The 15,788-nt window shown below is 42.0% G+C and overlaps 1 protein-coding gene across 2 annotated transcripts in view; it reads right to left on the bottom strand.

Moving 5' to 3' along the window:
* slc2a4rg (SLC2A4 regulator) overlaps nt 1-15,788 on the bottom strand; it is a 33,727-nt gene that overhangs the window by 5,746 nt on the left and 12,193 nt on the right. Inside the window, exons 3-8 of one of the 2 annotated variants that reach the window (XM_084553033.1) lie at nt 8,987-9,081; nt 7,356-7,594; nt 5,021-5,121; nt 2,760-3,033; nt 1,632-1,784; nt 183-310 (exon numbers count right to left, since the gene is read on the bottom strand). In XM_084553033.1, the coding sequence (XP_084409159.1) occupies nt 183-310; nt 1,632-1,784; nt 2,760-3,033; nt 5,021-5,121; nt 7,356-7,594; nt 8,987-9,081 (990 nt within the window). The remainder of the gene's footprint in view (nt 1-182; nt 311-1,631; nt 1,785-2,759; nt 3,034-5,020; nt 5,122-7,355; nt 7,595-8,986; nt 9,082-15,788) is intronic. The other variant, XM_084553034.1, reaches the window with a different exon arrangement.

Consider the following 15,788-nt stretch of genomic DNA (forward strand, 5'->3'; position numbering starts at 1 on the left):
AGGCTGGCAGGAAGTTGCAACTTGCAGGAACCCTCCACTCAGGGTAAGAGCCATCTTGGAAGCAAATGTCTAAACACAATTTGGTGTTTTTTTTTTCATATATTTGATCACTAGCACTGAACAATCTTAACACAATCACATTCACAGAGGCACACCACACACAGCCAACGGTCGATGCATACCTGGCTCCTGGTGTCGACTTAGGTGCTGGCGTTATTAAAGCGTGGTTCTTGTTAACAGTGGTGTGTGCGCTGGCTGCCGGTTGCCGCTTTTCACCGATGCTAACTGTTCGGACATGAGTCACCGGCCCCTGGTGGAAAATTTTAAAGACACTGTAAGTGTATCGCTGAATAATAAACTGACTCACTGATTCTCCGTCGTGTCTGGTACAGGTTTTCTCACACACAGCTGAATAGAGACCATTTTCCTGTCAGAATAAACGACAGTTGGCTCAATAATAAAATATTGCACATAATGAAACATGCACATGCTTTTCCTGTTATTATATGTTATTTCTTAGCTCCCGTAACTTCAACAGAGCTTTATATTGTGAGTGGTGACTTTCTAAAATTATGCAGTCGTGTGCAAAACACTGAACACCCCTGGCTAAATTACATATTTTGTTGGTTTTTGAAATGAAAGGAAGTAAGTAAAACCCCTGCAGCTGGCAGACATTTGAAAGAAGCCTTTCTCCAAATGTCAATGCACAAGAATGTACTATAGGATGTCATATGAAAAACTTCGGCCACCCCACGTCAGCTCTGAGAGAGAATCATTTTTTGCTTTCTTCTCCGGTAATTGTTGCTTTTACGGGCTGAAAAAAAATCTTTATTGCCCTTGAGTTCCAAGATCCACAGTATCACCTTGTGGAGCGCTGTACTGTACTGTACTGTACTGTACTGTACTGTACTGTACTGTGAACATCTACAAGCTTCCTATGTCAACAGGAGGGAGGCACAAGCAGATAAAGTATAGTACAGTTAGTGATGCATACTCCATGTCAAACACCTCCTGCAGAGGTTCACATAAAGCATTATACAAAACATGCCAACAACCATTTAACAAGTAAACCTACACTAATGCCAATAATATAAGTCAAACTCAACTGATATAAAAATGTGTCTGTCTATGTACAACCATTATTGTGTCCCTGCAGTGGTTGCCTGTCAGTTTTATTATTGATTTTAAAGTCCTTTTATTGGTTTGTAAATCTTTTAACAGTTCAGTGCTTGGGGATGTCTGATGTGCTTTTAAGATGCAATATGTTCCTCCTACATCCCTCAGGTCCGCTGACTCTCTCCTGGCTGTCCCATGAGCCAAGACTCTTGATTCAATTCAGCCTGTCTTCAGTTATTATAGTTGAAGCCAACGAGGGACACTGAGGATTTTCAATGTGAACATTTTTAACTGTAACGTCATACAATGAGCATGCACATTTGGTTTGTTTTCTTTAGTTTCAAGGTCTTAGCATCCTGGGATGAATTTTGCTATAGAAAGAAAGAGTGACGCCTCTCTGTAAAAAACTACATTGTGATATCAACAAGCAAGAAGAGGGGAAAAACAGAGTGACATAAAGCTAAAACGGCAAAAGCATTTTACGATAAAAAGCCGTGAGACAAAGCCTCACTCACCAGTACGCCTTTAAAAATGACAGGAGGGGACTGCCACGACACACTGATGCCATTCCCAGTCCCAGTTCCAGGCCCAGGCCCAGGCCCGATCCCATTACTACTGCCTATCCCAGCCAGCTCGGGACCCACTGGGATACTCACTGGAGCAGTGGCCTGGAACATGGACAACCACCCCCGCATAGCCAGGAGAGGACACAACAGAAACAAGGAGGGAGAGGAAATGTGCAGAGAGAAACAGACGAGAAGACAGAAGAAATAGGTTGTATTATTAGTGGGGATGGCATTTCTCCAGCTTTTAATCTTAAAGGTGAATTCAAATTAACGCTGATCATGCATCGACATCAAAACTGCCACCGACTTTTTTTTCCCACCCCATAAATAGAAAACTGTAGAGTAAGAATCACAGTTAAACAAGGCACTTGGAGAAAGTGGCTCACAATCGCTTCAAAGACACCATTAACTAGAGGAGAGAAAATGAAACATGAGAAGTAGTCATTGCAGTTTCGACTTCATATCCATACTGTAAGTCTATTTTTATGTGCATTTTGTGTTGCCATGGCAACTGAAAGTTCAGTACTACTGATCTACAAACCACCGCAAAGGACTGAATTGAACACTGAATATTTTAAGTATTTTGTACTTTAACCAAATGTGTTCTTCCAGCTGAAACCATTTCGTTTTACCTCCAAGGGAATATAAATGAGGAGTGGGCATGGATTGGTATAGTACGCAGAAGGGCAAGAAAAAGAAGGATGAGGAGAAGAAGAGGGAGGAGGCATGGATGCCCAAAGTAACCACAAAGCAGCTCAAATAAGGTGTTGCAAGAGTATAATTGAATCTCAAAAAGTTTTCTGCCTTCAAAAGAATATAAAAATATCTTCTGACTTCATTCTTCATGTGAACTTATGTTAATGTTCGCAGCAAAGTTGTGACTCTCTTCCCGATTTGTACTCCCACACAGGTGTGGGAGATAAGCAACTCATCCTGACCTCCTTTTATTTATTTATTTATTTTTATTTTTTGCAGTGATCTCTTCAGATTCCATGTGACAGAAAACTGCATTCTGGCATAGTAACATGCTATCTTTCAATTTCAGAAAAATAAATTAGCAATGAGTGTGTGACTCACCTGGTAGGCGTGGTCAGTACGGATGTGGCAGAGTGTGGAGGGAGCTGATTGACTGAGCAGTGTAGGGGCCTGGCTCTGCGAACCATTCATGTTGATATGCTCGGAGTGCGGGACCTCGGTGAGCGGTGGAGGGAAGATCGGCGGAGGACCTGCCGTGGTGGGGGAGGTGGGTGTGAGGCTGGACAAGCCCTCTGTTAGGCTGTCCATGTTGACCTCGATCTCTGAGTAGTAAAAGTCCTCCTCTCCGTCGCTGTAGTCCGAGTCATTGTTTCGCCTGAGGGGAAGAAATAGACGCTACTTCAAAACTATATACTCCAAATGTTTTTAATAATAAACACATATTAAGAAGAATTAATGAACAGTTCAGAAAACATTATGCTGCCCATCCTGATTTAGAACTCTAGTGGTGCCACTAATTTCAATAAATAAAAGAATTGTAGTAATTTAGATGACTTTTTTTTTTTTTAAAAAGCCTCACAGAGTGGACTCTTCCAAACAGCAGGGGGCAGTAAAAGCCAGTGTGCTGCAGAGTTTCTCAAACATACAGGCTTTTAGTGCAGCTGGTCTCTGATTAGGCTGTTAAACTAGCCCTTAGTGTAACCACCCTCCTGATCTCTCTACAAACCCAAACAATAACAACAGCGATTACAACAGCAATTTCAAAACCTATCAACAACACAGTTTATACTGGATTACATTTACAATCCCATGGGCGCATTTTCATTTAAGGTAAGGCACCTGCTGCGTTGAGCAAAAACAGACACAATCTGACTAAAATGACCACATATAATGCAACGTGGAACAACACATATTCATAATCAGACGGTAAGTAACATAATAGAGTACACTGAGAAACCACTGCGATCGAGACGTATGTGCATTACAGGTATGAGTTGGATCAGTTTTGTCTTAGTTTATTCATCTAATAATACCAAACATAATGTTCTTGAAGAACTAAATTCAACCACCAAAGTATGTTCATTAATAATAAATGCTTCTGGTATATTCTCTTGGCAAGTGCAAACGCTTCCAACTCACTAATACTGTTGGACTTCATCGGCCTGAAAACGGCCTTGAAGTTTCCAGTCACATGACCAAGTTTCCATGGGTACAACCAATTCCAGTTTAGTCTCATCACTTCATAAAACAGACTCTCAGAAATCTAATTTATTTCTTGTATTTTCACATGACCATTCATCTGCTTTTTATCGACACTGTTAAAGTTCTTATAAGATTTTCATTTTTTTTTGTGTGTAATGAAATAATTTCTTCTCCTATCTCTAGAGTCAGCTTCTTTATCTTTGCCGTGTTTGCTACTCAGCTTGAACACCTGCATAGGCACGATTTATATCTGCATCACAGCTGAGGCGCGTTCAGTGTTCACAAAAGACTATTTGTGTTTTGGAGCGCTTCGGTAGGCTTATTAGTAAATGATTAAAACAGTAATATTGGATAGGGGTTGAGGACTTGCAAAAACCTTGCAACTCAGCAAGATAATGTTGCACATATTCATCATCTATTCAGTGTGTCAACTCAAACAAATGTTACCTATAAAAAAATTCTGGACCACGGAGAATGTTTAATGTGTAAACCTTTAGTAGCTCAGCAGATTTGAATGGTTTTTTTTTTTTTTTTTTTGAACCTGTGCCTGAGAGCAGACAGTAATAAAACCGCTTACATTTGATAGTCACATGTAAAGGCAGGCCGCTGGACAGCAGCCAAGCTGTGACAAGTCTTACCACACTATTTAAATCACAAAGTGTGGCACTGCTTCCCTGAAGCTGCTGCAAAAAGACTACTAAGATGACACTTACATGGCAAACATCTTTACTAATGGGAAAACCTGAGCCGACAGTTCTATAAAACATGTTGAGGGCCGATGTTGACATATTAACATCACTAATTCTGACAATAGCTCGATATCAAATCAAATGCAGAACACACTTTCAAATGATGACAATCTCACACTGAAGACAATTAGTGTGACTCATAAAGATAATTTTACAGTCCGGTGGTGATGCATGTGTGAGTGTGGGCGTAGAGATTTAACAAAGAAAGAAAACTGCGGTGCACATAAGAAAAGAAACAAAGATAAGGTGGGGAACCTAACATATTAAATTTCAATATCATTTTGCAGCAGATTTGTAACAGATACGAGTACTCTGCTAATATTTGGTGAGTTTCTGCTGAAATCCAGGAGGCAGTAATTGAACAGGACAATGTGTGTGTTCAGTTTTCGGCTGCGATAATTAGCAACTCACCCCAGGTGGACGGTGCGGATGTGTCGCTGGATCCCTGAGGAGGTGCTGAGGACCTTTTCACAGTTCTTCCACAAGCACTTGAACATCACCTTCATGGAGTTCTGAAAGAGACATGCACCAGAAAGCAAGAGCCATTTAGGTGGTACCACAAATACAACAGAGTATCTTGCAGAAACATTGTTGATGTGAGTCATTTTCACAGCAACAGAAAAGGCTGACAGGCCTCACAGAAAAAGAAAGAAGATATGAAACGTTTCAGTTGAACACTGCTGCGTATGTCATGGATTTTGTGGGCTATGTGTTGTTGCGTTCTTCTTTGATTGCCTCAACAGGAAGGCCTTCGTGGGGGATTGAGTGCCATTCTACAAAGAGCTGCTCCTCGTTAGAAAACTATTAGGGCAACAAGCCTTTAAAAATAGAAGCCCAACATGAGATAATAATAAATGTATACAGAGGGAATGAAGAAAGACTGAAGAGACAGAAAGAAGGAAAAATGGGTGGAGGGGAATGAAACTACAGTGAGAGAATGATGAACAGATAAATGCAATATTTCAGTCTCTATCTGCTGTCTGTGCATGCTGTGAGATATATACAACATACAGGTATTCCAAGAAACAACAAAAAGATAGCATTTAAAATTTTTTATCATATCTGATCCTTATGAAATCAGATTTAACTTTTGGAACCAAGATAATCCTCTGGGGTTTCTAACAAGATGCAAGGAGATGGACTGATAGGATGCATTCGTGTTTATTTCAATTCATGTTCTTCACATTTTTATGGGCTGGCAGCTGTCCCTTGAGCAGGCAGGGGCCTGCATCACTGCTAATGAAAGACAGTGGGTGTGTACTTTCATTATCTTCCAAGAGACTCTGGAGAAAGAAGGGTGAGAGAAAAAGGGAGGGAGGGAGCAACAAAGAGAGAGGAAAGCTGAGCAAGAGAACAGGTTTTTATCAATGGTAACGTTAACTTTCTCCTACAATATAATACGTCTTAACCACTTCTCATCGACTGGCTCAGCTTTTCATTGTACTCACAGCCTTTAAACTCCTGGTGTGGTGCCAGCTATATGCATGCATCCTATTATGCTGTTTAAAACGACATGCCTAATAAAAAGTACACCGCAAAGCTAGTCTTTAATTCCAGCAAACAATCACAAATCACTTAATTCCCTTAAGCGTTGTGCTTCCATCTTAACACAGTTATAGTAAGACCGTTGATTGCCATGTTTAATAATCCTCTTAACTCACTGCCTGTAAAAACTCTGACAGCCTACAATCCAAGGGGTGGAAGGTTTAGACCTCTGGATTTAGCACCAGCTATATTACAGAACAAAACCAACCAGCAGTTTAACTCACCTTTTAGCCTCCCTCCACACGACTTGTTTGTCCGTATTTCTCCTAGCATCCTCTTTAATTTCCTGTCTGCTTATCTATAGAATAACATGACTTTCTGACAGCATTGTCCTTGGAGTCTTTGTGTTTTTATATTCAGTAGCTCAATAATCTTCATTGCTGTCTTAGTCGAGGCTGAACTGCAAACTCCCACACATACAGCGTATGAGCTCCCCTACGTCCTATGTCACTGAAATATTGAGATTCATTTTTCTCCCTGCTGCTACCTTGAGCATCAATTCTCTTTTCCTTCTGTACACCCTCTGTCTGCCTTCATTTTAATGCATCCCTTGAACTCTTACTTCCTGCTGTTCATCCCTCCCCCGTCTGCCTCCTCTCCTTCATTCTTACTAAATCTGCCGACCTCCAACCTGAAAGGACTGAAAAGGGGATGGAAGGCTTCCTGACAGTAAAAACACCTTGCCGTTCGGGACTGTTTCTGTGGCAGAAGAATGGAAGGAAGAGAGAGCATAATCCTTCATCCACACAAGCAGAGAGAGAGACGAGCCTTGAGAGAGGCTGTTAAACTGCATGCTGTTTAAGTTTTCAAAATCTTTCTAATGCGTTTTCTGATGTCTCACCCTGCGACTTTAAAGGAAATCCGATTTCCTTTCTGTACAACTCAGGATGTCACAATTATCTCCATCATGTGTAATGTGTTAAATGTGATGTGTGTAAATAGGTTACTGCCACTCCTCTTCACTGTTATTCAGCAACAACACTCTATTAGACTCCTTGACGGATGCTGGTTCTGTACATTTGTTATGATTTGTTTCTAACTATAGACCATGAGCAATTTTTTCCCACATATTTTACAGTGAAATCCTTCCAGCAGCTCAGGATACGTCACTGAATATATTAACCAGAGCAGCTTTTGAATTTTTAATTAAAAAATAAAAAGCAAACCCTCACGTGGCTTGCAGCGGGACATCCATCTTTACCTTTCGCTTCCGAGGTATGGGGTCCTCAAACATGAAGTGCGTGGTCTCTGTAACATCCTCATTGACATCATCAGCCTGGGACGAAAGCAGGAAGCTCTTGTTGGTATCGTTGGAAAGTGGCGGGGACGGTGTGGAGGGCACTGATTGGTCACTGGCATCCCAGCTCCAGTTGCCACTGGTTGAACTGCTGTAGCTGGCTGACAGCACCTCTTTCCAAGACTTGTTGGCTGGTTCCGGGACTGCAAGTTAAAGAATACACAGAAACAAAAAATATTGGCATAATAGCCAATAATGTTGGGACGGTACATATTGCAATCCTGAGCCTACCTGTGTAATGAAAATAAAAATAAAATTATAATATCTATAAAGCTCTAAATCATGCATACATTGTAATATCTTATATATAGCATGTACTTTACGGCTCCAGCATTTTTCATTAAGCTTTATTGAACATTAATCCCAAACATCTTTAATTTCCCAGAGCATATACTATACTATTTTTCTTTTCTAAGTCTGGGCCCAAAAAAACCTTTGGCCTTTAAACCAATTCAGTAATTCTTAACCTTGATCTAAGGCTTGATAATCATGATGACTTTTACTCTGGAAATAGTAGTAAAAAACAAATGATAAACCCCAACATAGAAAAGGCTTAAAGTTTTCTATGCTGGGGATTAACATATATATATATATATATATACCAATAATAATGCCCTATAGAAATATAAGGTGCAGGATGCCAGTTTATCTGAACATGTAGCATACATTGACTCACTTATGAGGATTACTGCACTATTTCAGAGAATTACTAAGTCTGCTCGGGTGGCCCCTGTGTCACCCCTGTAAGACAGAAACAAATCATAGCATGGCCTGACCTATTTCAACTCTGAAGAATCAATATGGAGAAACTGTATACTAATCACAAACAACTACATTTTAATATCAAGCTACAAGCCAACATCTATATTCAGCAATATTTTGAGTCAAATAAGGTTTCATTAAATCTACCTGCTTGCAAACCACCAGCATCTGATAAAATTTAATAACTGCTTAATTTTACAAAGAAAGCTTACAGAGCACTTTGGCTTTGTTCCATTTTGTGCCAATTGGTACACCGGTGTCAAATGGGGTGGCCCTCAGGAATATGCATTGCTACATGATGCCTGGGAGCAACAACAGCAACCTTGGTTTAATGCCGAGCTTTAAAAAAAAGCTGACGGGACTTTGACCGGCTGGTGGGGTTGGCATGGTAATAGCAACCACAGCAATACTGGAAACAGCAAAGGGAGCTGTGGTGGTAGGGTCAAGGCTAAACAGTTCTGAGTAAGTGCTGGGCTTGGGCAAACATGCATGAATCCCAAGATAAGGGAAATAGCGCTAATAACACTGTAAGACTCCCTAAATACAGGTTGACACAACAATGACTAAGGAGCTCAAGAGATTTGTGATGAGTACTTCTAGCCACTGTCCCCAGCGTTACCTAACTGGGACTGAGTAAACCATGGTATAATTAAAAGGGAATGTCCTTCGTTTGTGTAATACTGTGGATAAGTCTATGTTTGATCGAGCAGCTTCTGCTGAATGTGCAGAAGGTGCAGGGTTAAATGCAGCCGATGCCGAGGCAGTAGTGCTACCTGTGTGTGCGGGGTAGAGCACCAGAGGGGATGTGGACAGTGAAGTCAGGACGGTGGCTGCCATCACCTCCTTATCAGCATGACCTGAGGGCTTCCTGAAAAACAAACAAATATCGACGGTCAGGTGCAGTTTTTCACTAGTGCTCTTGTCTGCATATCAGCTCCTAGCCAGAATATGTTTGGGCAAAATCTTTTACAGGCGTATTTTGTAAAACAGTTGTTTATTTTGACAGTGTGTCAGAGTAATGGAAAATATTTCCGAAAAAAAAAGCAAGTCCCGAGAGAAAACAAACAAATCTCAAAATATCAGCTGTGATGAATTCGGATGGTGCAGCAAAGACATCCAACAAGTAGCCAGAGTAAAGAGATACTGAACATGACTCTATGCACTCTATGTCTGTGTGTGTGTGTTTAAATATCTGCCTATGTGTGTACATGAGGATGTAATGGAAAGCCTCTAGAGTGAAAGTGTTTTGTGGTGTGCTTCTGCACAGCTTGTGCAGCATTGTTTAGAGAGCAGGAGAGAGATGCTTGTTCCTCTCTTCCTGCTCTGTAAGCCCCATGCTGTGCAGTCCACCCTGGTCTTAAATCTTATTTATACTGCCCGCTTGAACTGACAGCGCACACATACACGCAGTGCACGTTCACAAACACGTACACATGCACAGTGAGCCCAGGGAGTGTACTTTGGCATCCAGTATTCTAATAAAAATGTAATAGAACAGTCATTTGCGTCATCCTGCAAAGACGAACAAACTTATCTGCTTCACACACACTTATTCTCTCAATCGATTCTGTTTAGTTGTCTTCACCTCTGTTCTTGCTGCCCTTGAAAGCAAAATGTGGGTAAAAATTTTTAAGGCAGGGCCAAGGACTTTCCCACACACTTGTGCACATTTGGCTTTGGAAAAAAGTGAGCGGTCAAAGCCGGTACGGTGATGTATTTATCATGCGTGCGCTTTTATGTGTGTAATATACAAATGCACAAAACACATGAAGTAGACGCACACTCTCAGGCAGAGAGAAACAGAGTCTGCAGCTTTAAGAGGTCCTCGTCCCGCCCCCAGACTTCTCCACAACACAACCAGAGTAAACTGGTTTGAGGCATTCTCTCAGCCAAGCCCTAAGCCCTGGCAGAGATCCACTTTGACTCTCAGTGCGCACACACACACACACACACACACACACACAAAAGCACACTTATTCGACACAAAAACTTTAGTCTGGAGTCCACAAACAAGTACAGAAGCACGCTTTAAATCAGCAAACCCACATGTACCTGCGCGCACACACACACACACACACACACACACACACACACACAGAGTCCACACATACACACAAATGACTCTGGAACATTTTACAGGCGCAGAAAAAGTTCAAAAAGTGGCTAAGCTCCCACGCTGATGAGAATGTGGTGGATGGGAGCGAAACAGATCACAACGGAATGTAGCAGATTTGGAGGAATCTCTCAGAGTCAGTCTCAACGCTCAACACAGTGATGTCCACACAAAAGACGTCGACTTGACTCTCCTAACGTGGACTGAGAGTTTTTTGTGTGCTGTGAATACAATGCGGGCAGTTGGCAAAATATTTTTGCGCATAATTATAGAAAACCACCACGGAGAGAATCGTGCATTATGCAAAGAATAATATCCACACCACAGCTAAAACTGAAGACATACCCAGAGGGTTGAGGTGGGTAAAGCACACATACATAGAAGGTACACAACACACGCATCCGTTTACGTACATAAACACACATACACACACATAGTCTGGACAAGAGATAAAGAGATAACAAGATTAGCCGTGTCCTGTTTCAGTCATTAGCCTTGTTTTCGGCACTAAACAGGGCCAACCAGGGACACACTTCAGATTTATGGACATCTTTCTTAATAACATTGCTGTGCTGTTTTTCTCGTTTCGTTGGCAGCGTGGACATCATGTTGTCGGCTTAACTGCGGAGTTGAAGAAACGGTTCTTTTCACTTCTGCAGAGTGTGTGTTTGGAGTCCTGGTTAAGTCCCATTAGGCATGCCTAATGCCAACTAGCCTATTAGCTAATGCCAGAGCTAATTCAAACTTTGATATCCCTCTCACACACGCACACAAACCACACGCACCAGACCCCATTAATACCCACCCCTCCTACCCAGCCCGATTTCCTGACATTGAACGTTTTCCTTCCTTCACTTCCCAGAACAACCATGATACTCACCACAGTTTCACTACATCTGGTGTGAGTTTTTGTATGTATGTGAGTGTGTGTGTGTGTGTGTGTGTGTGTGCGGGCGCGTGTGTGTTAAGCAAAAAACAACACCAAGGGCCTAAATTAGACAGTAGTTCCCCAGGGGGGCAGTAGTGAAGCTAATCTGCTGTTGCTATCAGACTGACTTTGTTATCAATGTTTTCACCAAGTTAGAAGCAGATGGTCGCCACTTTCTGCCATCGTAAAAACCAGCTCGGACAGATAACAGCCCCGGTGATCTGATGATTACATCACTGCATGCAGATAGTCACACTTCTCAGCGGCCCGTGAAATAACGGCAGAGCCTTTAAACTTGGTGGGAGTGGAGGACAGGCAGAAGAGCAACAGCCTTGTCTCACTGTAAATCTGTCTGCATCGTCTTATGAGAGGCTATATTTTGGAGTGAGTTAAACTGGGGGTGCCTTTATTTAGTGCCCAGAAACAGGCAAACGGAGAGCAGGGATCGCTCTAAACAGAGTTCGACTCTGTGTGGGCTATATATATTATATAAATATATATATATATATATATATATATATAGGTTCTGACTCCCCAGATCTGGATGTTTACAAAAGCCATTCCATTTATCCGCTGCGCATTTATGGCATGCAGTAAATTTGATGATGACATGACAAACACAGCAGTCCTCCCCCACATGCAGAAGAACATGTGTCGGCACATCCACACTACAGTGCAGCAATTGTGGTATTATAAGAAGTGTAGTGATAGCACTCATTCTTGGAGCTATCCAATTTACAAGCTGACAAATGTATTCTGTGAAACCGGTACTATGACTCAGTTGGGGATGCCTAGCCCTGTTTTTACTGTACTTGCATATGTGTGTGTGTGTGTGGGTGTGTGTGGGTGTGTGTTTGTGGGGGGGGGGGGGGGGGGGGGGGGTAGTGACTAACATTTGGCAAACTTAAGTGCATGCACAAACAAAATCATACACTCACTCTTTTACATCCCCACACACACAACAGATGCCCTCTTACCTTCCTTCCTCCCTCAACTTGTATTGGCCTTGACTGGGCCAAGAACACTCCCCTCTGGCAGCGGCACAACACATGGCCCAGCTAAAGTCAACAAGCCAGGCCCAGGCACATACAGGGAGAGGGAGAGGAAGAGACTACTGCTTTGAGCCAAGCCAAGAAGCAAGCAGCAACAACAAGCTCAAAGTGCTCAGGAAAGTAACGTGCTTCTAACCATGTGTGCATCTGCATATTGTATGCAATGAACAGGTATCTGAAATCCATCTGATAATGCCTAAATGCCGGTATGCGTGAGTAAACCAGTCAATGCGCTGATCTGATCCCACATTTTTTCCAGTGTAAAACATTGCCAAATCGCTGACATTTCGCTAGCTCTAGCCGGAGCATGCCACCAGTAAAATGGCGGCGACCAAGGCCGTAGTTTGGAGGGGTGGTGTCCGAGTTTCAGCACCAGCAATCTTATAAGGCAATTGAAGACCCAGCATCTAAAAGAGTATGTTCTGTTCACCAAGGCAAAGTGTGTGTGTGGCGGGGGGGCATTAGGGCATTGGAAACTATTGAACTATTGAACAGTTTTAAAAGTCTTTTGTTTAACAAATTGTGGCAGCACTTAAAACCTTTCAAATATTAATAATATCATCTAAGGTGTAATTAAAAATGAGTCCAGACTCAAAGTATCTATGTGGGATGATTTAATGGTTAAAATGGTTGATTTTATTTGGACACGTTTGGAAAAAAAAACTCTCCCACTGTAGTATTCCCCAACAGGTCCTATGAGGACACGGAGACTTTGATACTGCAAATAGTGATATGATGCTGCCGTGTTTCTGTTTGGCACCGCCACTCTGTACTATAGTGGGCTCTTTGCTGTTGTTGGGGAGACGACAGGGCCTCCCCTCTATATTTAACACCGCACCTCTAGTTACCAGCTGAGTAGATCTGCCGGTTTATAGCATGCACTGCATTCAGAACAAGCCCACTTTAGATCAAGGCCAACTGCCACATCTTGCCACCTCAAGATGTTTATCAGTGGTGTACTGGCCTTACTAAGGATTTGTTTTTTGACTTCAGATTTTCTGCCTAATATAATATCTGTACGAGTATCTCACCTGTTTGGTAATCTGCACAAGACATCCCATAACGCCCCTCTTAGACGCAGCTATTCCTGTCTGTAAATGGGAAAGCTATGAACATTTCACAACAATCTTCTATTACAGAGGGAGACGGTTTCATTCTCAAACGATTTTGGCTGCATTATGGATTTAGAGCCCAGAGTGTGGCAAAAGGCTGCCTGGAAGAAACCAGTTTAAGAAGGTCAAGAGTGAAAAGAGGCTAGGCAGTATCAGTAGATGTTATTGTTGTGATTGTCATTTGTATCGGTCCAATATGGCAAATATAGACCACACTGGGGCCGTACACTCCCAGAAAAAATCTCCATCTTCCTCTCAGTCCCAGCAGTGGTCACTTTAAGAGGCGTTCGTCCATCCAATGAGATTATGTAACCAACATGATCCCCAAAACAAGCGTCAGTGCCTCTGTATGTACTGTATGCGTACGCATGTGTGCCGGCTTCTTCATATCCAAAGCAGCTGCACAGGCCTCAGATTGGAAAGGAGGCTGGTCTAAGGCCTTGGGAGTGAAAAAACTTGAAAAACACTGTCATACAAGCACAGGTCAACTCTCTGTTAGTGTCGTGACAGTGACAGAATACACGTTCGACTCACACTGACCACGTTTTCGTATAACTTTTATTATGTCTGCTGCCTTCTTTATCTCCCCTCAGCACAAACAAATGCAAATGTACACAGCGGTAGAGATAGGCATGCCAAAAATAGAGGTAATGTTCCCAGTCATGAGATAAGACTTTTCCTCAGGGAAAGTCTTAAATTTAACTCTTAAACATAAGTTTGCATCGCTCATCCTCACACACTCAGAGGGAGTGAAACAATCTGAGAGAGGCTGGAAGAGAAAGAGAGTGTAACCACAAAGCTGCAAAGAGTATTGTTAAATATACATTTTTCTGTCACGTGTTCCGATACGCATGTTTCTTTTTTATTTCCTTTCAGTCTGTTCAAGGCTCTGGGGATCCTGACAGCCAAAAAAAAAAAAAAAAAAAAATTGGGTCTGTGGATGAGTCACTGTGTGTTTTCCAAAATCAAAACCAAACATAGATATAGATGACTGCTTTTCTAAGTGGATTTTTTTTGCATGAAAATATAAAGTAATAAAAACATGTAGGTAATAACATGATGTTTTCAAACTGATATATCCTGTATACTGAGGTAACGTTCTGACAACTGATGCTATTAGACCTGACCAGGGTGGTGTTGATGATAGCCTGCCTGCTGTGCAGCCTGACCAGCTACCCACTATTAATAGAACACCCACTGCTCTCAATCCTACAATCCCTCTGTCCCCCTTCATTCTGCCTGGACTACACAGTATTACATAATATCCTCTGTTCCTCTCTCTATCTCACTTCCTTGCTGCGGGTAAACACTAATGACTGGCACTGAACAGTCTACCCCTCCCGACCCAACACAAACCTGTGTCCTTTATGCTTCCAGCTGTGATCCCCTGCCTCTGTCCCACTTTCTGTGTTTCCTGTTTCACATTTCTGTCATATCTTCATATAGATAAACAGATACAAATACAGACATGTGTGTAGGCATCTGGTAGTGTTGTCAATTGGTTTGCATGCCTGTGTGTACATCTTCATAAATCACCATTATCGTGCGGTCTACACACATGTTGCCCCTTACGTAAATCTCCGGGCCCTGAACCCCCCGGAGAGGGAGAGGCTGTTAGGCAGGAGCCGTGTCTCTTTAATGTGGGCTGTGAGCGTAATGGCTATTCAGTCCTGGGACAAAAAGCCCTCTCTTTCTCCCTCTTGATCCTAGAATGCAATCTGTGGCCTTAGGGATAAGCACAGACAACAGATAGCTTTGTTCTGGCCAAATAATAGTGGATAGACATGGAGCAAAAGGCATGATTCCCTCTGTAGTGTCTGATTCAATATGCCGAACTATATAGACAGAATTGTATTTATATATCTATATTTCACAGCAAACCACAGGTCAAATGTCAATAAGAAGGGTGTGAGGTGACTTGTGCGCTCACATGACACACTACCAGACCTGCATGTGGTGTCCACATCATGCTGAACAGGTTAGACATACGGATATTACAGATTATCATGTTTGGAGTGTGAGGCCAAAAACACTTCAGTATTACTATCAAACATAAGTGGAACATGTGTTGGTTGTTGGTATAAATCAAACAAATGGTAGGTGACACACCCAGCTTTACAAAATAAAATAAATCCTGCAGTAATTCTTTGATAAATTGAAGGGTTAGGTTTGGTTACACCTCCAGTTCCTACTACTTCTATCTACCAGTGAGACGTGACATTAAAAAGCAAATGACAGAGAACTACAATTAGTCAAGAGCCTGTTAAACTCCTCTAATGTTCATCCCTCTAGGCAAACGGTGAGTACCTTACTTAATTTCCCCAATGTCACTTCAGACTATACAATAAGATTAACTTGTAGCTATAGCAA

The sequence above is a fragment of the Chelon labrosus genome (assembly GCF_963514085.1).
Source record: "Chelon labrosus genome assembly, chromosome: 10".
Lineage (NCBI taxonomy): Eukaryota > Metazoa > Chordata > Actinopteri > Mugiliformes > Mugilidae > Chelon > Chelon labrosus.